The 27,153-nt window shown below is 34.4% G+C and overlaps 1 protein-coding gene across 5 annotated transcripts in view; it reads left to right on the top strand.

Moving 5' to 3' along the window:
* Positions 1-27,153, top strand: part of PPHLN1 (periphilin 1) — a 101,351-nt gene that overhangs the window by 4,800 nt on the left and 69,398 nt on the right. For 3 of the 5 annotated variants that reach the window (XM_063115499.1, XM_063115496.1, XM_063115495.1), the window contains 3 exons: positions 6,966-7,057; positions 16,986-17,150; positions 19,498-19,559. In XM_063115499.1, coding sequence (XP_062971569.1) covers positions 6,986-7,057; positions 16,986-17,150; positions 19,498-19,559 — 299 coding nt within the window. In that variant the 5' untranslated portion in view covers positions 6,966-6,985. The remainder of the gene's footprint in view (positions 1-6,965; positions 7,058-16,985; positions 17,151-19,497; positions 19,560-27,153) is intronic. The other 2 variants (XM_063115498.1, XM_063115497.1) reach the window with 1 other exon arrangement.

Here is a 27,153-nt window from a genome sequence, read left to right as displayed (position 1 = left end):
AGACAACCCAATATTCTTTTTTTTTCTTTTGTACTTAAACTCTGTCTTCTGTTTTGTTTCAGTAACAGTACAAGTTTGTATATGGATTTTTTTTACTCCTGCATTACCACTTATCTTATAGATTTCTTAAGGATGAAAGAAATTTAATACTTTGGCATGGGGCCTCACCAGGGTTGTTTGGTTTTTTGAGTTTTTTGTCCTAGGGGATGCTAATTATTTTACTACACCAAGCAGTGTTTAATTTCACCATTATATTGTATTCTATTCTTTTAAAATTCTTTATTCTGAAAATATATTCCGATTTAGGTAACAATAAAACATTACATTGATACTGCTGTTTTATAAAAGCAAAAGTAGTGGTAATAGTGCATTTAAAAACTAAGTACCTACAGATGCTGTGAAAGTATTAATTCAATATTTTAGTGTACTCAACAGTAAGATAGAGATAATTTTTAAAAAATAAATAATTGCAGGAGGTTACTTTGTAGCCTAACTTCTATGTTTAAGAACTATATTTACAGAAACTTAAGCAGCTTAACTATTGTATTGGTAAAAGAAACTAATTTCCTTTTATGAAATTTTTACTATATACAGTACAATAATTAAAATTTTAAATTAAGATGTTTAAAAATTGTCAACTTTTTAAGGTAAAGAGAATTTGTTTATTTATTGTAACTTTAACTTGAAACTGTGAGTCCTGTAGCTTCCTATAAGATAAACACACCCCTGGGGCATCATTCCGTATGGAGTCAAATGAGCAAACTTATTATAGGATTAACTGGAAGAGTTGAAATTTCATGAATTCATGGTTATTTCATGAATGCTGGTTGTTTCTGGTAAAAGTTCAGTATATGAAGGTGCTTCCAAAAGTTCATCGAAAAATAGAATTAAAAGATAATACGAGTCTTTCCATGAATTTTTTGAAGTATCCTCATGCAGATTGATGTTCTGCTGAAGTGATTGTTTAGATTCAACCAATTAAGTAACCTTTATTATGTGGTTGGGAGTTTAATGCCAGAGAAATTCACGCTTTTGGCTCTTTTTAAAAAAAGTTTTACTGTGGTAAAATGTACATCAAATTTACCGTTTTAGCCATCTTTAAATGTTCAATTCAGTGGCATTAAGTATATTCACATTGCTTGCAACCATCACCAGCATCTGTTTCCAGAACTTTTTTCATCTCCCCTAACTGAAACTCCTACCCATTAAACAATAACTCCCTGTCAGCTGAATTTACTTTTATTTAGGCCTTTTTTTTTTCCTTTTGCTTCAATTTGTGGAGGCATCTCTGGATTTTTTTTTTTTTTTTTTTTTTTTGGTGGCTGGTCAGTACAGGGATCCAAACGCTTGACCTTGGTGTTACAACAGTGACTGCGTCTGGGAAGAACTAGGTGGCTGGGGCATAGGAGGATGAATATTTTACTGCATAATGTTTTATATATCCTATTATGTATTATAAAAATATGTAACAGTTTTTACAGTTCCTGATAATCATTCAGTAAGCACAACATGTCAAATGCTGGCATAAATGATGAATATAAATTAATGAACTAAAGGAGAACATAAGTAAAAATAAGATTTTCTAATTAATGAGAAAAAATATACTACAAGAGTTCTAAAGAAATACTATGTAGCTTCTTAACTAGTTATAATACTGAAATATTAAAATTTACTGTCTTCCCACAAAAAATGTAAGAATAACTACTATACTAAATACTACTATCCCATACTTACTTGAGCCCTTTCAGGAATCAAATTTAAAGTTTTCAACAATCTCCTGTAGGGGGGAAGGGGAAATACAGACATAACGATTTGTGTCTGTATAAACCAACCAATAGAAAAAAAAAATTAAACCTTCCCTATTTGTATAAATCAAACTCTCATAATAAAAAACTATGGGCATTAATTAGCCAAACTCCTTTCAAACTCTCTTTGAAAAGAGAAGATATTATTTTGACCACCAGAGTCCACCTGAGTTTCATAAGAATAACAGAATTATGGTAAGAGAATTCCAGTTCTAATTTTGCCAGTGGAGAGCTAGGCAGGGCATCTCTCCTATCTTTATCTCTAAGAAGATTGCACTAGATGTTTAAGGTCATTTTTAGCTATAATATTAAGAATATTGGTTTAAAATATCTCACAGTTTTTAAAAAAATTCTGGTATCGTTAGTCTTGAAATCCCTACAGTTTTATATTTGGGAAAAAATGGTCTCATGTTCAAAAGTAATCCAGAAATCAATCATTAAATCATCAAATGATGCTAAGCTTATTAGGAAAAAGTTTGGATAACTTTTTAATTACTTTCCCCCCCAAAATATAAAGAGCACTTGAGCAAGCTTAGGTAAAATTAAATAAAAACAAAAACAAAAAATAGGAAATGTGGGATCCATGATGAAAATTGCAAATCTAGAAAATTTTCTTACCTCTTAAAAAAAAAAAAAAAAAAAAAAAGGAAAACTAAATCTAATCAAGCCTACTGTTCTAGCCGCCACTTTATGTGAAATTAAAAAGATACTGAAGTGACTCCGTTGGAAAGATTAGGCTCACTTAATTGCACAGAGATTTTGTGAAGTGCCTACATAGCAAATTGCAGAAATAAGACCATGTTTATACGTCACTCCTGATCTAGTTGTAATTTTCTGCCTGGCAGTTTGGAAGACAAATAACAGAATTTTATTACAATTATCTCAAAATATTTTAATTACTTAATTAGTCAATCCACAATTCATGGAAGCCAAAAAAAAAAAAAAAAAAAGAACTAGAAAAGTAAGTATGATGAAAACCTAATAATGGGAAATAAAGCTTCTAAAACAATGCAAATAACAGAAATATAATCATGCAAGAGTTCAAAATAGGACTGTCTAGAATATACATCATCAAGAAACAAAAGACCAATTAAATTTGTGGAAGAGTGAAATAGGAACAGAAGCATCAAGGAGTTAAAATCCAGAGATGGGGCTGGCCAGTTACTTCAATGGTTAGAGCGTGGGGTATTGTAACACCAAGGTCAAGTATTTGGATCCCTGTACTGACCAGCCACCAAAAAAAAAAAAAAAAAAAAAAATCCAGAGATGCCTCCACAAATTGAAGCAAAAGGAAAAAAAAAAAAAAAAGGCCTAAATAAAAGTAAATTCAGCTGACAGGGAGTTATTGTTTAATGGGTAGGAGTTTCAGTTAGGGGAGATGAAAAAAGTTCTGGAAACAGATGCTGGTGATGGTTGCAAGCAATGTGAATATACTTAATGCCACTGAATTGAACATTTAAAGATGGCTAAAACGGTAAATTTGATGTACATTTTACCACAGTAAAACTTTTTTTAAAAAGAGCCAAAAGCGTGAATTTCTCTGGCATTAAACTCCCAACCACATAATAAAGGTTACTTAATTGGTTGAATCTAAACAATCACTTCAGCAGAACATCAATCTGCATGAGGATACTTCAAAAAATTCATGGAAAGACTCGTATTATCTTTTAATTCTATTTTTCGATGAACTTTTGGAAGCACCTTCATATACTGAACTTTTACCAGAAACAACCAGCATTCATGAAATAACCATGAATTCATGAAATTTCAACTCTTCCAGTTAATCCTATAATAAGTTTGCTCATTTGACTCCATACGGAATGATGCCCCAGGGGTGTGTTTATCTTATAGGAAGCTACAGGACTCACAGTTTCAAGTTAAAGTTACAATAAATAAACAAATTCTCTTTACCTTAAAAAGTTGACAATTTTTAAACATCTTAATTTAAAATTTTAATTATTGTACTGTATATAGTAAAAATTTCATAAAAGGAAATTAGTTTCTTTTACCAATACAATAGTTAAGCTGCTTAAGTTTCTGTAAATATAGTTCTTAAACATAGAAGTTAGGCTACAAAGTAACCTCCTGCAATTATTTCTTGCTATTTTACTCCCAGAAGCAGTCTGTATATATGCATATATATTCATACCCTGCCTTTTTATTTTCCACAAATGGTAGCATAGTCTGTTATTAATATGTTAATCTGCCTTGTGCTTTTCTTTGCTTAGCAATGTATCTTGGCAGTCTTTTCATATTATTATATATGGGGTTACTTTTCTTTGAAATGGTTTACATAATATTCCCTTATATGACTGTACAACAATTTATTTACTCTGTATTCTCTTGATGATATTTTAGGTTGCTTTCAGTCTACCTAGGAGTAGAATTGCTAGGTCAAAGCATATGTTCATTTAAAATTTTAATAGATATTGCCAAATTGTTCCCACTCTGTACCAAACTATACTTACTTCATTAACTTACGTAAGTGTTGCTTTCCTTATCTCATTAAAGTTTGAGTTTTCCAATCTTTTGGGTGAAAATTATACCCCACTGTGGCTTTAGTTTTCCTCATCTTTATTTTGCGGGAGGTTGAGCATCTTTTCAAAAAAATTTAAGAACCATTTTTATTTCTTTTTTTTTTGTGAATTATCTGCTTGTATGTTCATTTTTCTTCCAGGTTTTTGACTTTTTTCATTGATTTGATTTTAATTCAGTATTGTTATTTCTCTATACTGTATATTAAATATGATAAAATCTGCCTCTTAAGACTGAAAGCCTTGGTGGGTTCAGTAAAGGTAGGAGAGGAGAAGTAATGTTGACAATTTATTTTCCTTTCAAGCTTCCATCAATTCTTGTACCTAAAAGACTTGTTGCTTTCAAATAGTTCTGATTGTAGACTGAGAATTCAGTTTGATTTATGCATAATTTTTTTAAAGCCAGTCAAATTTAGCAATGGGAATTTATGTATAACCTTAAAAGCTAATTCTTAAAGAAATTAAGATTTCCTTAGGCATCTTTGGTTAGTTCATTCTATTGGGTCTATTTGTATTAGAAAGTAGTATAGGTATGTTTTTACAGAGAAAATTAAGATTGCTTTACTATGATAGTATAAATAAATTGCTCTTATCTTTCAGCCTTTTTTCCTCAGCCTAAACTAACTAAACTATTAGAATTCTACAGCTATTTTATACTGCCAATTTTATACTGCCAAAATGGTATATCCATCTCTTTTTTCACCCCTAGTATTGCATTATAAGAAGCCTCCAAAAATCCTTTTTTTGTTTTGTTTTGTTTTGGTTGGCTCTTACAGGGATCAAACCCTGGACGTTGGTGTTATCAGCACCACACTCTAACCAACTGAGCTAACCAGCTAGCCCAAAAATCTTTTGATGTGACTTTTCTGAAATGTTTTCTTCTTCACAGATCTGTACACATCTGGACTTATATACTAAAAGGCCCTAACTTACTACAATACTTGGTCTATTTTTGTTTCTCCCTCATGATGTTTCTTCTACATATGAGGATGATTCACAGTTCTTGGCTCAGAACCTGCTCCATGATTACCGCCTGCTCTCTTGGTTCTGCTCTGTTAACCATTTGTCGTCTACTGCAGGGGTTCTCAAGCTATGCCCGTTTTTGTATGTAAGATTTACAAACCCATAGGTTCATATAAAATGCCTGGGGCTCCTTTCACATGATAGTTGTGACAAAGACCTTTGACCCACAAGGCCGCAAATATTTGATTCCTTATGGAAAAAGTTGTTAACCCCTAAACTACCGCATCACCATTTCATGTAAATAACCTGTTTTCCTGTATCCTGTTCTCATCTTCTCTCTTGTTTGCCTTGTTTACCTTGTCTTCTGCCTGTGCATGTTTCAGCTTTTCATTTTGCAAGAACACTTGCAACTGTGCGCCCTTGGACTCTGTAATGCACTGTACTCGCCCCCTACACAGAATCTGTCAGCTCTCAAAGTAGGAAGCAGATTTTACTTTTATGAAAAGAAAATATCCTACTTTTTCTGTATCCCAAACTTGAAAAATGCTGACAGAACTTTTATTTTAATTTAAAATTTTACCAGGGTTCCTTTGCATTAAAATAAATTTATAGCATTAAAAACAAATTTAGATGTGGTTTGTTTCAGCGATTGCTGTGGTTTGTTTCAGGGTTCATTGAGTATGTTTTTACAGGATTGTTCATTTAACAACTTATTTTCAGTTAAAACCACTTCGTTGAACATATGGAGAGATGTAAGCTCTAAGAATGTTGGAAAGCAAAAAACTAATCGTAGGCCAGCCCGGGGCTCACTTGAGAGTGTGGTGCTGATAACACCAAGGCCACGGGTTCAGATCCCTATATAGGGATGGCTGGTTAGCTCATTTGGGAGAGTGTGGTGCTGACAACACCAAGTCAAAGGTTAAGATCCCCTTACCAGTCATCTTTTTTTCTTTTTTCTTTTTTTTTTTTTTAAAGATGTCCGGTAAGGGGATCTCAACCCTTGACTTGGTGTTGTCAGCACCACGCTCAGCCAGTGAGCGAACCGGCCATCCATATATGGGATCCGAACCCGGGGCCTTGGTGTTATCAGCACCGCACTCTCCCGAGTGAGCCACGGGCCGGCCCCAGTCATCTTTTTTTAAAAAAAAAAAAAAAACAACTAATCTTATAAAACCATTCAGCAGGAAGTAGGAGTAGCTCTGCTGATCAGCCTTTTAAACTTTATTAAAATGAATTTTTTCTGTTTTTTACTATTTGAGAATGAAGAAATATTTGTGGTCTGTGGCTGTTCCTCCCATTATTAGTGACAACAATTTCTTCGAAGCTTTAAATAGCCTTGAAAATAGAAGGAAAGTGGGGCTTTCTAGTACTTTTTTTTTTTTTTTAAAGAAAATCTCAAAATTGTTTGGAAGAAGCATTGTCTTTGTTTTTGTTTTTTTGGTACTGGCTGGTACAGGGATCAGGGATCTGAACCTTTGATCTTGGTGGGAAGAAGCATTATCTTAATGACTCCTTTTTTCTTTTGGTCACATATATTTTTTCCTCTTAAGAGCCCTGGAAAAATATTTGTGTTGGAAAGTAATCATTTACTCCTTCCTTATCTTCTCTATTACTTCCTAATAACAAAAAACCCATCATTCTTTGGTTTCTTTTTTTTCTTTAGTGGCTTTCAGAAGAGATGAAATGTGGTCTGAGGGACGATATGGCTATGAAAGACTTCCAAGAGAACGAGTACCTCCTCGAAGTCATCCCAGTGTAAGTTACTCTTATATGTTGGATTATTCAAAACCTAGTGTTTGAGTTAATTTGATACACCAAAATTTGGCCTGTCAGGTATCAGACATTTACCAGTCTAGGTTGAAAAATAGATTAGGCTTATCTTTTAAAAGTTAAAAGTTTGAAAATAAATGGTGATATTTTATTTAAGTAAAAAAAAATCTATATTTTATATTTTTTGTTTAAAGTTCTAAAATGAATGGTTTATGTTAAATTTAATTTGAGAAGAAAATTTTAGGTTTTATAAAGTTCAGACCATCAGTTAATAGAGAAGCATTTGAGCACCTGCTTCTACTCTTGGTTGTCACCTATTTTTTTATATTCCTAAAAATGTTTACAATTGAATATATAAAATTTTAAAAGTAGGCTTTCATTTTAGAAGAGGATAACGCTCTTTCTAGATTAGAAACATGTTAATATCCCTAGTTAGGATTCTATAGGTGTGCTTCTCTGCGATCAGGCAGTCTGGCTAGTGAGTAAGAATGACTGGGGGCTCAGGGGCAGGCAGGCTGCTTCTGTTGTGCTGTCCTATCACTTGTCTCTTTGGTGCTCTGGGAATTGGGAATTTTGAGCCAGGCCTTTTCTCTACCAAGGAGCTTGCTGTTTTGTTTACTATTCCCAGCCCTGTATCTTGTACCTGGCACATCATAGGATATGAATATTTATTGGACGAATACATGTATTCTCTCCTCAGAATCCTCTATGGAGGCCTAAGAGAGGGTTTGGGGAAGGTTAAGAAACTGTTAACTTAAACTTCCACATAGGCCCACTCTAAGCACCCGGGGCCTGGGATTATGGTGATGGTACGTAGATGTATTATGAATTCATTATACACCATCGAAGGGCACAGATATTTTTTTCATATGTTAGCTGTTTTTTTACTTAGAAACGTGTATATTATTTAAACTCACTTAGATGGGTAGGTTGTTATCAGCCTAGGTTACAGCCCAGGTTGGGGTTGATTTAAAATGATTTAAGATGGAAAAAAATGAAGAGTCCCACCACTCGTATTTTAGGAGGGGCAGACTTAGTTATTACTGCATATCATTTCTTTCCACGTTAATTTATAGACTTTATGTTTCTAATCAAACCCAATGTTTAAAAATTTTTTTAACTTGATGAAATTATTTTATAGTTTGCCTGGAAAAATAAACAAGTGACATAGAAATAATGCAGAGATGGGAACAGGGATGACTTTTTTTTTTTAAGTTTATTTTTTAGGATTTCACCCCTTCCCCTGCCAAGGATATATCTCATTAGGAATTTTAAAATACTGTATTTCAAAGATACTTAAAAGAATTTTCTGTGTGATTATGCCACCAACTCAGCATCAGTCTGCAAGATTGTGTGTTTTAATACCTAAGTAGCCCAGTTTGGGAATGGGGGAAACAGGTTGCTGTATTGATTTAAGATTCTAAGATGAGTGGTGGACCTAGGGAGATGAGGATATTGAAGGTTCTAACCCAGAGAATTATTGAGGTAATATACTGTGTGGTGTGGGCTGATTAAGGAAGGGAGTGAGGCTGAAAGGGAGTGTGGGGTTGAGGAACAAAAAAGACTTACTGAGGTTGAAAGCCATGGTGTAGCAGAAACATAGGCAATTGGTATTTTAGAGTGTGGAGTTTCAAGATGGAACAGTTCTGGGTGAAGTTCAGTGTGTGGTGGTAGGAATAGAGGGTTGGTGTAAGTTATTGGAGTTGAGATCAAGAAAACTTTCAAGCTAGATTTTGGCTCAGTGATTTAGATCAGAGGCTCTCACCTTAAAACCACCTAGAGTGTTCTTTAACACCTGTTTATTGGCTCTATCCCAGATAATTAAATTATCATCTCTGTGGATGTTATCTGGACATCAGTATTGTTTAAAAGTTTACCAGGTAATTCTTATATGCAGAATTAAGAAATGTAGATGTAGATAAAGATTGAACTCACTGATGGTGACAGGGGTTGAGGTAGAGATAACAGGTGATGGAAGTCCTCAATGAATGAGCATATTGTAGTAAAATCTAAACAAAACCAAATATTTTCATTTAATACCATTTGTTCTTAAATGTGAAACAGAGGCTTTTTTCCCCTTGTAAAATAATTTCATCAGCAGTTAGGGAGATATGTTTTATACCACAAGTGTCCTTAATGTCAGACTAGGTGTACTCAAATATCTCTTTAGTATACATAAAGGTAAATTTCACTCCCTTAAATTCTCTGGCTGCTTGGTTCCTCCTGGAGGAGGAGGAGGAGCAGCCTCGATTGCTTTTCTCGTTCTGAGAGCACAGGACCTGCCCAGACCTTGTACAGGTTCATTCCTCCTTTTTCTTCTTTTTAATTGTGTTAGATTGGTCTCTCCATTCCCCCATTCAACCTCTCCTAGTTTATAAATCCTGTGTATTCCCACATCCCTCCTCCATAAGACTTAGATACATTATTTCTGGTGAACTTGGACTTATTTTGTTTAATATTATCAAACTATTAAAAAACAAATTTGTAATATAGTAATATGTACTCCTTTAATAGGTCATTAAATATCAGCTAGTAGTAGGAGTTTTATTGCTGTAATTTCAAAGTAGTGAGGAGTATAAATGATACTTTGAACTCTGCAACAGCTAGCTGTAACATGATATGATCTCCATTGGTGACAAAGTCACAGATAATGCTATTGCTATTATGTGGTTGGTTGCCTACATTTAGTTGAAAAAATAATTTTGTATTCACATCTGATTTTAATGGACCTACTACATTCTTGGGTTAAAGTGCTTGACACTAGAACAGAAAAGTAAATGAAGTTATAATTTCTGACTTTGGATCTAATAAAAGCATAACTTACTAAATGTTTTAAAATATTTGCTTATAAAGCAGAGATCATCTAATGTTATTTTAAAAACCATATTGGCATATCATATTAACATGTGAAAGAATGTTCATAAGGAGCATTATTCATAAGAGCTTCAAACTGACAAGCTGAATGTCCAACAGTAGAGTTCATAAATTAATTATGCAAATTATATAGCAATGAGAATACATGTACTACTGCCAGATGCAACAACATGTGCCGGAGTCCAGCTCTGCAGGATACGTTGGACCTGACTAGGTGGTGTGGATTCGGTGAAAAAAGACAGACACGGACCACAGATGTCTAGTACAAGTGTGGACAACAACCACATGAATCTTGCTTTATTTATATTTTTTACTTAATCTTTTACATAATGATTTATCTTTTAATCAAACCATTTCTTATTTCATTTCTATTGAAAAAGAAAGGTCAAAATGTTCCAAAGCACTCATGCTCTGACAAAAACATCTACTCATGCATCAGTAGTTCACCCCAAAGCCTGTGGCTTATGGCCAGGAAACTATACAATAGCAACATGTTTGGCTTTAACGAGCGTCAGACTTTTAGTTTGAACTATAATTCTTAACCTTCTTAGCTTACAATTTAACCCTTTTTTAATCTTACTTATACTTACTATACTTGATTTTAATAACATTGATTAGTTATGTTTGACAATTGTTTATATAATATAATCATTTTAATTTATAATCAAAATCAATATTTATAACATTTTTTATCATAAAACAACTATAAATCTCTATTAAATTTTATGTTATTGATACAAGTTTTATGTTACAAACTGATTTAAACAGAACCTGTTAATATCAAAATTTATGTTTTTCTACTATCTAACTTATTCATCTTTGTAACAAAACTTCTCATCTCCCTGCCAAGAGACTCCAGGAACAGCACAGGGGTAAAAGCGAAAAGTTAAATGACCCTACTCAAGTACACTGTGTCATTCTTATTGCTACTATGGAATGATATGTTTTTGGTGAGTCAAGTGAAGCAGTGGGAGTGGAGAAGGAACAAAGAAATCTGTAACTGGTTGTGATCAATTAGTTGTAAACACCACTGCACTCAGACCCACTGTCTCCCTAGGAGACGTAGATTTATAAAAATTTAACACACTACATTCCACACACACAAGAGTATGATCACAACTATAGAGCCAGTTATTCTAAAATTATGGGTGTAGGGACCCAAATGCCCCGAGGGATCACAGCCCTATCACATAAGTCCTTCTCGGCCACACCCCATCATGGCGCTGGTTGCCCTTCTCTTCCGTATTCTCCTTCCCGCCAGTGTGAATTACACACCAATCAGCTCCCCCCCCCAACCCCATGCGGTATGCTAAGTAGGGGTTGTATTTTAAGCCAATCAGCTTTCTCCTTAAAGCCCTATATATGTGTGTGTGTGTGCTGCCTAATAAACGGGCTCTCTCCGGTGGATCGTCAACTGGTGTCGACTCGTCCTTTCAATGGGTCAATGCACACACCACTAACAAAAAAGATCAACAACAAAATTAAATCAAGCCAACCCATACTGAGAACATGCATCAGAAACACCTTTAGTACCGACAATGCCCTTCAAATAAACCAGTTAATTTTGATGTATTTTACCATGTCCTTTGAGAAACACCAGGGCCCTCAGAATCTCCCAAAGCCATACCAAGCCAAAAGGTTAGGCTGTTTAATTCTGGGAAGCCTTGTCAAGCAACCAAAAGTGAACAAACAGCCGTGCCACACACGTGGGACCCCCTTGTAGCCTGCAGAACAAGGGGTATCGATGGCTATTGACAAACATGGACGAACCTCACAAACATAACATTGAAAGAAGCCATACACCAGAATGTATCTTCTATGTTTCCTTTTATATGAAATTCCAAGACAGGCAAAACTAACTGGAAAAGTGGTTACTTTTGGGAGTGGGTGGAGGTAAGGACTGGGGGACAGCACAGGAAGGATTTTGCTGTGCTGAGAGTGTTCAGTTCCTTGATCTGGGTGGTAGTTACATAATATCTTTACATTGTGAAAAGTTATTCAGCAGTACCTTTCTGATTTGTACACTTTTTTGTATGTATGTCAATAAAAAGTTCACTTAAAGTTTTGAAAAGGCAGAATATTATTTTTTCCTAACTATAAGACTTTAGCTGATCCTTTAAAAAGTGAGAACCCACTAATCGTTGGGGCCTGGGATGGGGAAGATAACATCCTATTTTATTTTCTATATTTGGGTTCTGTTCTCTAATAAAAAAGGAGTTTTACTGCATTTCTCTCTCTTTCTGACTACTCCTTTTGCCCCATTTGTTACCAGTTCTGGTACATCAGAAGTGAAGGGGGGACTGTTGAGATGGTATCAACTACATTAGTATGAACCTATTAATAAAAACAGCTGTTTTGTGAGCTTCTAGCTTTGATAAACCTGGAATGGCAATTGGACATTCATACATTTTGGTGCTGGTATTAAATTACACTTGAGTATTAGAAATCTTATCCTTAATGCACAGCGTGCCAAATATACCAATCATTTTAGCACTTATGATTTCTTTTAAATTCCTTATGTATAAGTAATAAATTACTTTTATAGGTGCTTTCACAAATTTTTATTTGGTTTTAAATTTGGATGGATGAATAGAAGAGTGAAGCGCAAAGAAGTACACTACAGATAATCTGGATGTAAGCATACATATTATTCTATAGGAAGGAAACCAGTTATCACAGAATATCTACATTTAACTTCTAGATACTTGTAAGCCCCTTGTTTTTAAAAGCATGCTTTCTGTTATTTAACTTATAATTTCTGTGAGCTTGGTTATCTGATTTCTTAGCCTTTATCAAGTTGTGTGACAAATGGCTTTTAGAGACAGGTAAACTTCCAGTTGTAGGAGTCCATCTTGGTAGCCTGAGAGGGAACATATAGATAGTATGGAACATTTTAATGAAGCTACAACATAAAATGCTGATTTTTCCATTGGCTTATTTGAAAATGGGAGAGAAATTCCAGTTTCAGAATTTTTAGAGGTTGTAAAATTTGGAAATTAGGATCAGGGCACCAGCAGCTTATACGAGTATTTTGGGCATTTAATGTAGCTGGGGTTGAAGCGGTCCTGTCTACTTTTACCTGCCTTATTTTTCTTCTGTTCCTTTAACAAATATGTCCTTTTGCATTATGAAAGCAAATCTGCCAGCCTGTGTAATAGGATTTTGTAGTTAGATATGGTTTGTATGTGATGCCAAAAGTAAAACTGAGATAGCAAGGTAGAATAAATATTGTGTATATAGTTCTTACTGTGTGCTCACATGTTCTAGGTATTGGGAATAGAGCAGTGAATAAGACCAATAAAGTTTCTGTAGGCTTACATTCCTATTGTAATTTAATTGTGATAGAAAGTAATGGCATTGACTGTTTACATGTGCCATCATACTTAATTACTTTGCTGGTAGGTTAGTGTGTTTTAGTTGTTTTTGACTTTTTACAACGGGAAAAAAATAGGTATATAAAAAGAGGTGAAATATAATCAACTTTCCTAAGGGATTTTGTCTATGCCTCCACTACTTTACTCCCTCCCAGGTTATTTGGAAGTAAATCCATGATACCATATTTTGAATGTAAATAAATATTTCAGTGTGTCTTTCTAGAAGATAAGGATGCTTAAGAGGGGGAGGGCTTCCGAATTAACATTTTTATTTTTAAATAAAATGTTCTCTGTATTAAAATGGGTGACAAGTATGTTTTAATGACACTGGAAAAAGAATGTTTTTAAAGAAACGATGATCTACTTAATATGTACCCAGTTAATTATGAGACTTACCATTAGTGGAAAATTTGACATAGATTTATATATTCAATCAAACAAAAACCATTAACATGCTACTTTTACTTACTAAAATGAAAGCATTTCTTCATTTCTCATAAGAGGTAGTTATATTAAATTGGAATGTATAGCAAATTAAAAAATAATTGCTTATTTTCTAACAAAACAGTTGCCATTTCAGGTTTCTAAATTGCAAAACTAATTTGATATGTATTTTATTCTGACCAGATTTTCATTAGCACAAGCAAAGTGTGAACTTTTTTTTTCTGTAGCAGCCGGCTGGTGCAGTGATTGAACCCTGAAGTGTGAACAATTCTTACTTCACAAACTTTCAGGGCCTTGTGGTAGTAATTCTCTCGCCCCTACAATAATGATAAATGTGAAAGTGTAAATTTCATAGAAGTGTAACTTTTCAAAAAAAAGTTTATATGCAAGTTTTTTTTTTGGTTTTTTGTTTTTTTTTTTTGCAGCTGGTTGGTACATGGATACAAACCCTTGACCAAGTTTTTTCTTTCTGCATCATGCCAGTGTAGATAAATGATTAAGTAAAATAGACCCTTTTTAAAAGTTAGCATCATATACTTTTTTTTTTGGTCTGACTGACCATGCCATTAATAACAACTTTGGAGGAGTAAATCCAATATGTTCTATGCATATTTTTTGGGAATTCTAGTAATACCCACAGAGAATTCTGATCATGCTGAGATATTTGTTTAATCATTAGTATGTAGATACACATCATTTAATGCATATGTCAATTAATATGTAGATATTTTTTATAATGAACAGATGCAATGAAAATTGATTTCATTGAGATAAATTGAGATTTTTATATCCAAACTCAAGATTCGGAATATCTGAATTTGAAATAATAGAAATGTTTCAACTCCATTGAGTTTATTGTTTTAAATAATTGAAAGTGGCCCTGTTATCCTTAAAAACATTTTAACTTACTCTTTTTAAGTCATAATTTTTATTTCTGGTTTGTATATACTTATGCCATTGTTTTCGAAGGTATTTCTAAAATGAAGGTTCCAAACATATCAGTACCTTAAATAAACCTTGTGTACTTCTTTTAGCATTTAGAAAGGAAAATTACATGTTTACAATTCAGCGTAGGATTTGTACAAGGATTTCAAACAGTGATGGTATTTCCATTAATGTCTGGTGATACAGGTAATATAAAATACTGTTTGAACTTTCTTAGCCATATAAGCTTTTGAAAAGAATATCTGAAATCTTTGCCACTCATCATGGATTTCATGGGAAGAAAAAGAAATCCTTGAATGGTATATCTGGATAAAACATGAAGTCTTTGAAAATGCAGTCCTGTTTTGTCAGAGATGCCTACAATCTTTGTTTCCTTAAATCTTTTCATATAGCTAGGGAGTTTTCTTTAAGATTAGGTGTCTACAAAGCAGAGCTCATGTAATGTACTTCTATTTGAACACTTTCTCAAAACATAAAGGAAGTGGCCATTTATTCTTCATTGCCATGTGCAAGAGTTGTCATAAGGAATTTCTTTCTTTTGCTGATCAAACAACTTTTAGAATTGTTATTTTCATTTATTAGTTGGTGAAAGCAGTTTTTAAAATATGTATAACTAAATGTGATTTGAGTTTTACTTCTTTAAAAGTTTTTACCATATGTTTTACAATCATGAAATAACTGTCTAGTGACTGGGACATTTTGAACAAAGGAACAGGATGCTTTGTAAAGTAATAAGCTCTCCAGTCATATAATTGTTTAGGCATGCTCACCTACCACACCATCTCTCCAAATAATCATGTACAAAATAAGCAATTAAGAATATTGTGGAATGGATTTTTACGGTTTCTTGGAATTGGAGAAATCAGTTATTTATGAATAACAAAGGAATTTTGAATTAGAAATGCTATAAATTATAGTTTTGCTAATTTTGGCTTAATGCCAATTTTTTTTAGTTGCTTAGATTTAGTTGAAATAGTTTATATGGTACACAACATATTCATTTGTGTACCATATTTTATGTAAACAAAATATATCTTACAATTTAATATCTAACATATTAAAGAAGGAAACTACCTTATATTCTCATGGAGAAAAACTAGATCTTTTTTATCTCTCAAATAGATATAAACTATTGATTTTAGTTTTTCCTGACATTGACAAATTTCCTACCAATTGTGAAACTTGAGTGATATAGAGTAATTTAATTGAATAATGTGTTCATTAATGCAAAGAAGTAATTTAAGGATTTAGTGTTTTTCAAACTTACACAGGTAGTAATATAGCAAACATTTTTTGAATACTTAGTGTATGCTGTGCTAAACACTTTACATTCTGTTTTTTGCATTTGTTTGCTCATTTAGTTCTCACAGCAACAATGTGAGATAGGTATTAGTATTAATTCCATTTTACAGGTGATGAAACTGAGGCTTAGGATGGTGAAGTAACCAACCCCTGAATGGTGGGCTTTATGTTTTATGGATTTCCCCCCCCGCAATCAGTTAACTCATACTGATCATACTTTACACCAAGTTTTCAAATTTCTTTCACATATGTCTCCTTTGATATTGATTGATAGATATACCTAGAATGCCCAAGACCAGATTATTTACAGATACATGTTCTGTAGTATTCTACTTACTGTTGATAGTCATTTTTGTTAGTTATTTCACAGCAGCTACTAACCTAAAACAGATATTATCCCACTGTTCAATTTCCCAAGTCCTACAAAAAACCCACTCAGTTGTTGCTGTCCTCTCCATTGCTGCTGGAAAAATAGCAAAATGTTTCCTTTTGATTTTTCTAGCTCAGTATCATCTCCCTGTTTGCTGTTGCTTATGTGTTAAAATCTTGCATTTCTTCTAAATAGTATAGTTCAAACATAGTAGACCAAATGTGTGTGCTGTCTTACATGATTTTATTTCTAAAATTCCTAGGCAATTAGAGATAGAGCTACTGTAAGTACATTCTTACTGCCTCAAGTTTATTTTTTATTAAAATGATAATATTGTATTTTTTCTTTTACTTACGATTGGTTTTTGCATTGCTGCATGTTATTTTGAACACCTGACTTTCTTCATTAAACAATTTGATTTCCTTTAATCCATGTGAAGACATTACTAGTAGTTATATTCATGTTATTTCATCAATGCATTTTTGTTTGTTTATACATTTATCCTATTTGATTAAGGATAAGAACTCCTGTGCTTTTTAAAAACCATTCCAAAACCAAATAGAGAAATTAGTGATTTTTATATATTTCTTTTTGTCTGTTTTAGGATGGCTACCATAGAGTAGTTAATATTGTGCCAAAGAAACCACCACTGCTAGACAGACCTGGTGAAGGAAGCTACAATAGATATTACAGTCATGTTGATTACCGAGAATATGACGAGGGCCGCAGTTTTTCTCATGATCGAAGAAGTGGTCCACCTCACAGAGGAGTATGTAAATTTCCCCCATGTACTAATTGTTATTTCTTTTAAGATTAAAATTCACGTAATTTTAAAAAATTTATGTGACGGCCATGAAAGCAGTTGAATAAACACTTCCTTCTTGATGCTCTGTTGAATTGCCTGCTGGAGCTGTCAAATGGAAACTAGTAGTCAAGAATCGTGGGGTGCTGGACAATGTGGGTAAGCACTCTGGATAACTCTATCTAAAAGAAATTAATTCCAACTAGCCTGCTTTTTAAAAAAATACCCTAAATTAGCAGGGATTTGCAGAACCATATAAAGGTCATCTGTTGCTGTGGTACTTAATAAGTGAGCAGGTGGTTACCATCTTTTACTGGATGTACTCGCTTATAATTATTTTCATCATGATGAAATACTATGGGTGAGGTTGTGTTAAGGTTGTTGATACTCAGTCTCATTTTTGTCATAGTTGTTACTAAAATCTATTTACTAACTCAGTAAGTGCTCAAAACATTGTCATGTAGTAAGACTTTTTAAATGATAGTTACTATTATTACTATTATTATTATAATGTGTTTCTCTTGATCATCTTTAATAATCTAGAAGTATGTATTTAATGTTGCAGTAATCTGTCATTGAACTTGATTGAAACTGTTTCTTGATGCAATTCCTCTGTCCTAGCTTACGTGTTTAAAACATTCTTCTGTGCTAGACTGTTTTCCTACCTTTTCTCTTTTTTCCCTACCTTTTCTTTTTTCACCTTCCCTACTATATAACATGGTAATTAAGAGTACATATTCAAACACTGTTTATAGTAAAATTTGACCTCACAATGGCCGTTGGAATTAGTTTCCATACTTTCCACTTGAAGAAATAGAGGTAAGGTGATTTACTCAGGGTGGGTATGTACGGGAGTCCAGTTCTCTTACTACTACCTCATAGTGACTCTTGACAATTCTAAAGTGGTAGTGAGACTATTCAGTGTTTTTTTGTGTTTTGTTTCTAAAGTTTGGGGTGTTATAGCTTCCTTCTCACAGAATTGATTTTTATTTTGTTCAATTTTTAAGTGTCATGCTGTTCCTTTAGGAAGAAGGGTTGGATGTTGATAAGTAAACACTATGCATTATCTCTAGTTTAGAAATATTGGATTTCTGCCTTCAGAGCCATTCTTCAAGTAGTCTGAAGGAGAAACTGTTTGGCTTTTGCATAAACATTTGTTATCTCTTTTATAAAACCCTGTGTGGCCATTTAGTATACATAGGGAGTTTTGTATTCATTTGATCAGCTTGTGTTTGAAACCTCATGAACATGATTTTTTTTTCTAAAAACTTTTAGCAAAATAGTGCTTCAACAATAGTTTTTTCTATCGTTACCAACCGTGTTTGTCTTCATACTTTATACAACATTTTCTCTTTAAATTCCCTTTAAACAAACAAATGACAAGCACAATTGTGATGCTTATGACTTTCATGACACTAATTTTTATCTAGAGTTCAGTTATATAGAGCAAAATACTTACTTGATCCAATATTATAGCTGTAGAAGTTTTTGTTTTCTTTTGTTTATATGTAATGTTTAGAAAGAAAATGATAAAAACATTTTACTTAGTAAGAGTGTAGGATATCTGATGCTAAAGAGAAAGATGAAGATATTTAGCTGAATCAGCTTTTCTGATTATAAGTAATTTGCATTTTTACTGTTCTACATATAATGTTAATTAGGTGTGGATTTCTATGTGGTTCTTTTTTATGCATCCTTGCAAATATGTCTTACAGGACAAAATGTGCTTTATTTGATTAATTTTAAATTTAGTGCCACATCTTACTCTAATATAGTTTATCAGTAAGTTACAGTTTCTTATTGTACTGTTTCCAGTTGTGGTTTTTAATGGGAGGTAAGGTGAGAAAAGAAAACTCCAAATAAGAAAAGTGGGAAAGTAGCAAATTCTTCATTGGGCTTGAATCTAAAAATTGATGAGAGAACTTGACAGAAGGAAAAATAAACTGAAAGGCCGAGAAATGTGTGCTTGATTGAATTTAGCCCTTGTCCTCAAATATCCTTTAATTTTTATGATGTTGATGTATGTATTTTTAGCAATAAGGCTGTTTGGATATACTAAAGGAATAATTTGAGCATTTTAATAGAGGTAAATGGTATCACAGGTTCTCAGTTTACTACTTTAGTTGTTAAGTTAGATAACTTGCTGTATCATTTTTCCTTTTTATGCCTTTGAAGCCTAGGGAAATTTAGAAGAGTGTTTTTGCCCTCCGTAGTATTTTCATCTTAGAGACTAGTTTCCAGTAATACTGTTATATATATCCTACTTATCCAAAGTAAGATAAACAAATATCTAAGTAACTGTTTTATGTTACAGGATGAATCTGGCTATAGATGGATAAGAGATGATCATTCTGGAAGCCGGCAGCCTGAATACAGGTAAAAATATAAAAATAACTTAAGTACTTTGTACTTGACTCACTGAAATGTCTGCTGTTGAAATCTAACCTCAGGGCACACAGATGAAATATTTTATTAGGAGTTAGAATTTTGAAAGCGACAAGCATTATATTCTTTTTGGGGCTATGTTCTGATAAATAGTGTTTTACATCTATTGGCATTTTCTAATAAAAATATATTTAAAAATATTTGAACTGTTGATTATATTCTTACAAGTTAATTACTAAATTATTTTAAATATGTGGTATGGATTGTGAGTTATAGGTTTGCTTAATTAGAAAGTAAGGCATTTTTTTTCAGAATTATCCTGAAAATATTTGAGTCCTTACAAACTGTCTTCTATTCTAAGGCGTTCTCTCAGTTTCTTTATCTTGATCAATAAAGTCCTGTTGGGAAAGAGCATTTTGGAAGGGCCTCAATTATTGTTAGCTTTGTTTACTTACAGAGGGCATCTGATAGAATAGTTACAGGAAAGAAAAAACTGATGGACAGATTGAACCAGGTTGATAGTTTGTTTTTTTAAATGACTTCACAGTGGTGGTGTTGGAAGTTGTAAAGGAGCCTTTTAAAGATCTCTTATCAACTGTCAGGGAAAGAACCCCATCTCATAGAGAATGGATTCAACTGCCACAAACTCTGTAGTTGACAACATGCCCAAAGTAGACAACAAGATTCAGTGGATCAGAGCAAGGCAGTTTATTACTCACAGCACAGCAGTCAGCAGGAGCATCAGCATGGTAGTGCTAGTTCCCTCCCCTGACATCCCACGGTGTGATGTGATAGGCAGAGATGGTGACAATGCACACAGTGAGATAGAGGCACTATGGCTGAAGAACCCAGGGTCAAAAGCTTGGTACCTTTTGTAGCGAGGAGGAAGCAAGCCAGTTCCCTTTCTGTGGGAATGAGTAGCCAGCCATACAGTAGTCATGCTGTGGTCACCTTGACCTATTTAATTCTTTCTGTAACTAGCTACAGAAACTGTTTCGTATCAGTTAGGCCTTGTGGTTTGGCATACACAGCAAGTATGTGCAAGGACATTCAGAACCCATGGCAGACTGTCTTTCCCCCAAAAAAGTAATGGAGAGAACAGATGCTGAAAAAATGCTTTGATGAAAATCAGCACCTAGTAGTTATAAAAAGTTATAGTCAGCTGAGAATGGAAGAGAATTTTTTTGACCCGATAAATAGGCATTTGCTATACTGAATGGTAAAGTTAGAAACATTTACTTTAAAATCAGAACAAAGCAGTGAGATTCTTTTTGATAATTAAAAGTATCAGTTCAGTCGAATATGTGTGTTTTTTGAAGCTTCATAGTAATCATTCTAGTTGTATTATTTATATTTCTCCAGAAGACCTTTTTGATTTGCTGTATAATTCTTTGTATTGAATGTATTATATCGTGTGTTGAAATCCTCATTTTCAACATAGCTAGAAACCGTATAGTTTGGAGGTTTTTGTTTTAAGTTTTCTTTGCATGGTAAATGGAACTTTGTCTTACTTACAGTCCAAAGTTTTTATCTGGTGATTTATGGAATGGCATTAAAAATGTGCCCAAGTCTCCTGGGTCCTCTTGCTCCATTCAGCATGATTCAGGGTTATGGTTAAAACAAATAAACAACAATTCTCTATTAAAATCAAGACGATACCTGCACAAAGAAAATTATACAAGTTGACATTGAATTATATAACTAATCTTGAGTATTAGAACTAAAACATTTTTAAAGAAAAATAGCGATATTTTTAAAGAAAAATAAAGTGATAGTTTCTATCAATCAACTTTCTTATTTTAATTTTTTTTAGCAAAATAATGATAATCTTTAGAGATTTCATGTTTTGCACTTTAAATACCCAATGACAATTGTACTCATGTGGGTACTTCAAAAAGTTTGTGGAAAAAATTGAATTAAAAGGTAATACTAATCCTTCCAAGAACTTTTTAAAGACCCCTCATATGTGGCTTTAATTTGTAGAGGTCTCAAGAAGAAAACAAGCAACCCAATTAAAAAATGGGCAAAAGAGCTAAGTAGGCATTTCTCTAAGGAAGATATACAAAATGGCCAACAGACATATGAAAAAATGCTCAACATCACTCAGCATCCGGGAAATGCAAATCAGAACCACACTGAGATACCATCTCACCCCAGTTAGGATGGCTAAAATCCAAAAGACTCTGAACGATAAATGCTGGCGAGGTTGCGGAGAACAAGGAACTCTCATACACTGTTGGTGGGACTGCAAAATGGTGCAGCCTCTATGGAAAATGGTATGGAGGTTCCTCAAACAATTGCAGATAGATCTACCATACGACCCAGCTATCCCACTGTTGGGAATATACCCAGAGGAATGGAAATCATCAAGTCGAAGGTATACCTGTTCCCCAATGTTCATCGCAGCACTCTTTACAATAGCCAAGAGTTGGAACCAGCCCAAATGTCCATCATCAGATGAGTGGATACGGAAAATGTGGTACATCTACACAATGGAATACTACTCAGCTATAAAAACGAATGAAATACTGCCATTTGCATGGACCTCGAGAGAATTATATTAAGTGAAACAAGTCAGGCACAGAAAGAGAAATACCACATGTTCTCACTGATTGGTGGGAGCTAAAAATTAATATATAAATTCACACACACACACACACAAAACCGGGGGGGGGGGGGGGAAGAAGATATAACAACCACAATTACTTGAAGTTGATACGACAAGCAAACAGAAAGGACATTGTTGGGGGGAAGGGGGGGAGGGAGAAGGGAGGGAGGTTTTGGTGATGGGGAGCAATAATCAGCCACAATGTATATCAACAAAATAAAATTAAAAAAAAATAAAAATAAAAATAAAAGAAAAGGCAAAAAAAAAAAATTTGTAGAGTTCTTCAAGGAAACAGTTCTATATTTTAAAATATCTAGCTTAAATTTATTTTACTCACATGATTTTTAAGTACACAGATTTTCTTGCCAAAAGTGGGGTTTTTTTTTTTCCTTTACTAGCAAAATACTTTTATTATTTTTATAATGTTTTAACAAAGAAAATAAAGATTTTTTTTTTAGTGTATACTACAGTTAAGGGAAGTAGAAGAATAAGGGGATTAATAGGATTTTTTACGTACTTCTGATGACAATAAAAAATTAACACTACCAATGGTTTGCCATAAAACTTATCATAGCTGTCAAAAACACATATACGAGGGCTATTTAAAAAGTTGGTGGAAAATAGAATTAAAAGATAATGCGAATCTTTCCATGAACTTTTTGAAGTACCCTCATGTAAAGAATCATAGTTTTAAAATCTATAAAAGTAAAAATACTATTGGAATCTCTAATGCTTATCTCATCTTTAATATAAAATTATAAACATTTATTTACTCAAAGCAAATGTGTATAACAAAGGTCCAAGCACTCTTTTCTTCTGACTAGTGGCTCCTGGAAGACGGGATGTACATGGAAGATTTAAGAAAAACTAGGGGAGAAGACAATCTTTCAATTTTTATCTTTTATTATAAAAGATTTTTTTCAAAATATTTATTTATAAAAGATTATCTTTTGTCTGTTCATTTACTTTTTGTGCCGAGTGGGTAAAGAGAATCATAATATGGTCGATTTGGAAATGAAGTTAACAGTTAAGAATTGCTATGTTAAGCCATAGAATTCTTCTGAATGAGGGAAAAATAAATAACAGCAAAATGTAAGTTGGATGATTTCTTGATTTAGACATATTGAAATATTTGCCTTTGCAGAGAGAATATATCATATCCTAACGTGGAAGTGCCTAATTATGTTGCAGTGATTCCTTAGTGATGCTCTGGAAAGCTAGCCTGACTCCATGTTGGTAGCTGAAGTTGACAGGCTGACTTTTCTAGGGTTTGACAAGTAATGCTGTGCTTTTGGGGTGTTCAAAGAAAAACATTAAAATGTATTAATGATTTTCAGGTGATGTTAAATGATAGTTATATTTTTATATATATTACATTTTTATGGTAAATAAATACCTTTTTTTTAAATAAACACTTTAGAGTGTATAACATACATAAAGTACACAAATCAATGTGAATAGCTCACTGAATTATCATAAATATAACCACAATCCAGGTTAAGAAATAGAATATTACTTGCATCCCAGAAGCTTCACTCATGCTCCTACTCAATTACTTTCTTCTTCCTCTCCAAAGGTAATAATCATTATTCTGACTTTAAGCAATCTTAATAGTCAGTGGGAAAAATTGTTGTGACTTTAAAATTTTTTTGTTATAACATTAAATGAAACTTTCTTACTGTCAATTACAAATGTATAGCGAAATTGAAAAAACACATACTCATTTAGTACACTAATTTAAAACATTAGAAACATTGAGAAAGTTTTATTTCTTTGTAAAAAAAAAACAAAAAACAAAAAAAACAACAACAACCAAGAGTAGTGTGAACAATGCTTGCCCTTTTCTCATCATATAAGTCAAGATAGGGAGTGAGCATCTTTTTTATGCCTTGGTGAATTGTCTAAGTTTGGATCAGTTTCCAGCATTTATGCTTTGCATTTCATTGTCATGAGAGTTCCCTTTATTATTATTTTTTTCTTATTTGAAGAGATGGTGGTTTTATTTTTTTTATTTATTTATATTTTTATTAAAAAATTTTTTTAAAGAAAATAATTTTATTAATATTTCTTACATTCTAGGATGTTGTGGAGCAGTTGGGAAGGAGAGGGAGAGGGGAAAGGGGAAGGAAATGGGATGGAAGAAGGAGGAAGGAGGAGGAGCAGGATTGAGGCCTGTGGCACCTCCTCAATCTCACAGGGGAGACTGGAGGGCTTCCAGCAGTGGCTTGGTCCTTGCCGGGCTGGGTGCAGATGTCAGGGGGGTGTGGTAAAAGCCCTCACCTCCCATCTTCCAGCTTGGGAACCAAGGGTGCTTCCTGCAGTGGCTTCGTGGTCATCACTGGGGTGGCTGCGTGTGTGTGTGGGGGGGGGGGCGTGGCCGCGTGTGTGTGTGTGTGGGGGGGGCGTGGCCAAGGCCCTTGTCTCCCACCCTTGGGATTGGTTGCAGGTGTCAGGGGGCATTGCTGAGGCCCCCCAGCCTTTCCACCTTTCTGGCTTGGTAGCCCAGGGAACTTCCAGTCCTTCTAGGTGTTATAGGTGTTCTTTGGTGAAATGAGACCTTTACTAGTTAATGTGAAACTTTGTCTCTGGTTGTGGGTGCTTTGTTTTTTCTTTTATTTCTGTGTTGGATTATTTGCTGTTCCTACCGTTTAAACTCTGACTGGAACTAATTTATTGTCCTTTGCTTACTTCTTTTTTGTTTTTTTTTTGGTCTTTTTGTGACCGGCCGTACTGCGCTCAGCCAGTGAGCGCACCGGCCATCCTTATATAGGATCCGAACCCGTGGCGGGAGCACTGCTGCGCTCCCAGCGCCACACTCTCCCGAGTGTGCCACGGGGTCGGCCCGTCCTTTGCTTACTTCTAAAGTGGGGGAACTTCCTATGGGGACCAGTACGTGAGCTCTGTGGTTGAGCTAAATTGCTGCTTTGCTGCTCATTCCCTAGGGAATGCTTTCTGTGCAGCTCAGGGTTTAATGGTTGGTTTTATAGGTACTTCTGGCTCTTATGTGATCCGGTGCACCTGGGTTGTGTAGAAACTCTGGTCTGGGCCTGAGTCTTTTCATCAAACGGCCCCCCATGCAATTCTATATTCCTGACCAGTCTCCTCTGAGTGGTCCTGTGCTGATTGGGGGGCAGATCTGCTGTCCTTGCTGTGTTCCAGTGTTGCCCTGGTGGGCCCATCTCCCCCACCGCCCATGCTGCAAGCACTTCCCATGGGATGGGCTATGCTCTGGCTTCTTGCGATGACTCACCAGCCTCTGAGTAGCTTCGTTTTTTCAGTTGTCGTGGCTCCTCATTTCTGTGTGGGTCCATGGGAACCCTGTTAGTCGTCTTGCTGGCCTGGGGGCCACCAAGGCCCTCTTCTTCCCTGCTGCCTCCAAGCAACTTCATCCCAAGTGCACAGCTACAGCTTTTGCCAGCTCCTGCTGTGAGTGCTCAGCAGCTCCAGTCTGGACGTGGCCGGGGCTCGAAATGGTCAGAGTGGTTTTTTCTTTTGCTCATTATGGCTTCTTCCACCTTCGTGTAGTCTGTAGGTCTCTCCTCCTCTTCCCCTGAGCTCTGGCGGCCCCAGCTTGGCTGTCGTTGCTTTTTAATAGTTGTAAATTAGTTGATTTGTGGGAGAGAGTGAGGCTGAGGACTGTCTATTCTGCCATCTTGACAGAAGCTCTGATTGTTCCCTTTAATGTGAAGTTTTCCTTGGCCTCACTTCCTCTGGGACATCTTCATCCTTTTTTTTGTCACAGTCACTTTTGTCATTTATGTTAATAAGTTGGCCTTCACTAAAGTTCTCTAGCCTGACATCTAGAGTATCTAGAAGGGTAGCAGTGTAAACATTCCCATAGTCAGTTGTTTCTAAAACTCCATTTATGTTCAACTTGAATTTCATGTCTAGCATTATCCATTTTTGTTTCTTGGCTGTACTTTCATCTTTGGCCATTTCTCTTTTGATTATTCATTTTTGCAAAATATCACATGGGTTTATCGCTGGAAGACAAGGAGGCAGCAAAACCTGTATGTGTTGCTGTTTGTATGCAAATTGAATAACAGATGCACAGTGACCAGTCACAATAGACTTTGAAAGATGTGATGTGATTGGTCATAGATTATGATGTGCATTTGTTATTCATGTAGTGATTTGTGGACTGAAGAACTAGCAGCAAAGTTTATACTTATGCAATTACTCATGGCTGATATATCATAAGTGAAATTTGAACCATGTTTTTTGGGGACTGGTGTTATTTAAACTGTGGTAGCTGAAATCTGTGCATATCAGAATTGTGCAAAGTGAGGGCTGCCTATAAATGGAATTGTCTCTATACTCTCTTGTGTCTAATTTTTTTAAGCTCACCATCGTGAGATTCTTCAAAATTGCATGTAGCAGTAGTTCCTTCATTTTCACTTTTATGCAATATTCCATTGTGTGAATTTTTTAAAAAATTATTGTACTGTTTCTTGTTTTTGGCAACTTATTTTGTAAAGTACTTATATGTGGTAGGCATTATCACTCTTAATCCATCATTCCTGTTTTACAGGTAAGGGAACAAGCACAAAGAGGTTAAGTAAGTGTCAAACCCTCTCCCATGGTAAACAAATGGTGGAGCCAGGACTTGAACCCCGGCAGACTTGCCCTAAAGCCTATACATTTAACTACTGGGTTATATATAAACTAAAATATATTGGAAATAGAGCAGAAAAGTACTTACTTTACTTGAAAATGTAACATGCAATTTGAGTATTTAGGAAAATGAAGAAATTTTATTATTAGGTATAGGGTATGTTATATGTTATATTAAAGTGCCTCATTAATAAGAATCCTTTCTTTAAGCTTTATTTTTTAACTGACAGGTATTGATTGTACATATTTGGGGCACAGGGCTATATTTCAGTACATGTATATAATCTGTGCTGATCAAATCAAAGTAGTTAGCCTATTTGTCATTGCAAAAATTTATCATTTGTGATGAGAGCATTTGAGTTC

The sequence above is a fragment of the Cynocephalus volans genome, chromosome 12, assembly GCF_027409185.1.
Source record: "Cynocephalus volans isolate mCynVol1 chromosome 12, mCynVol1.pri, whole genome shotgun sequence".
NCBI lineage: Eukaryota > Metazoa > Chordata > Mammalia > Dermoptera > Cynocephalidae > Cynocephalus > Cynocephalus volans.
This window is presented reverse-complemented; position numbering and strand designations above follow the sequence as displayed.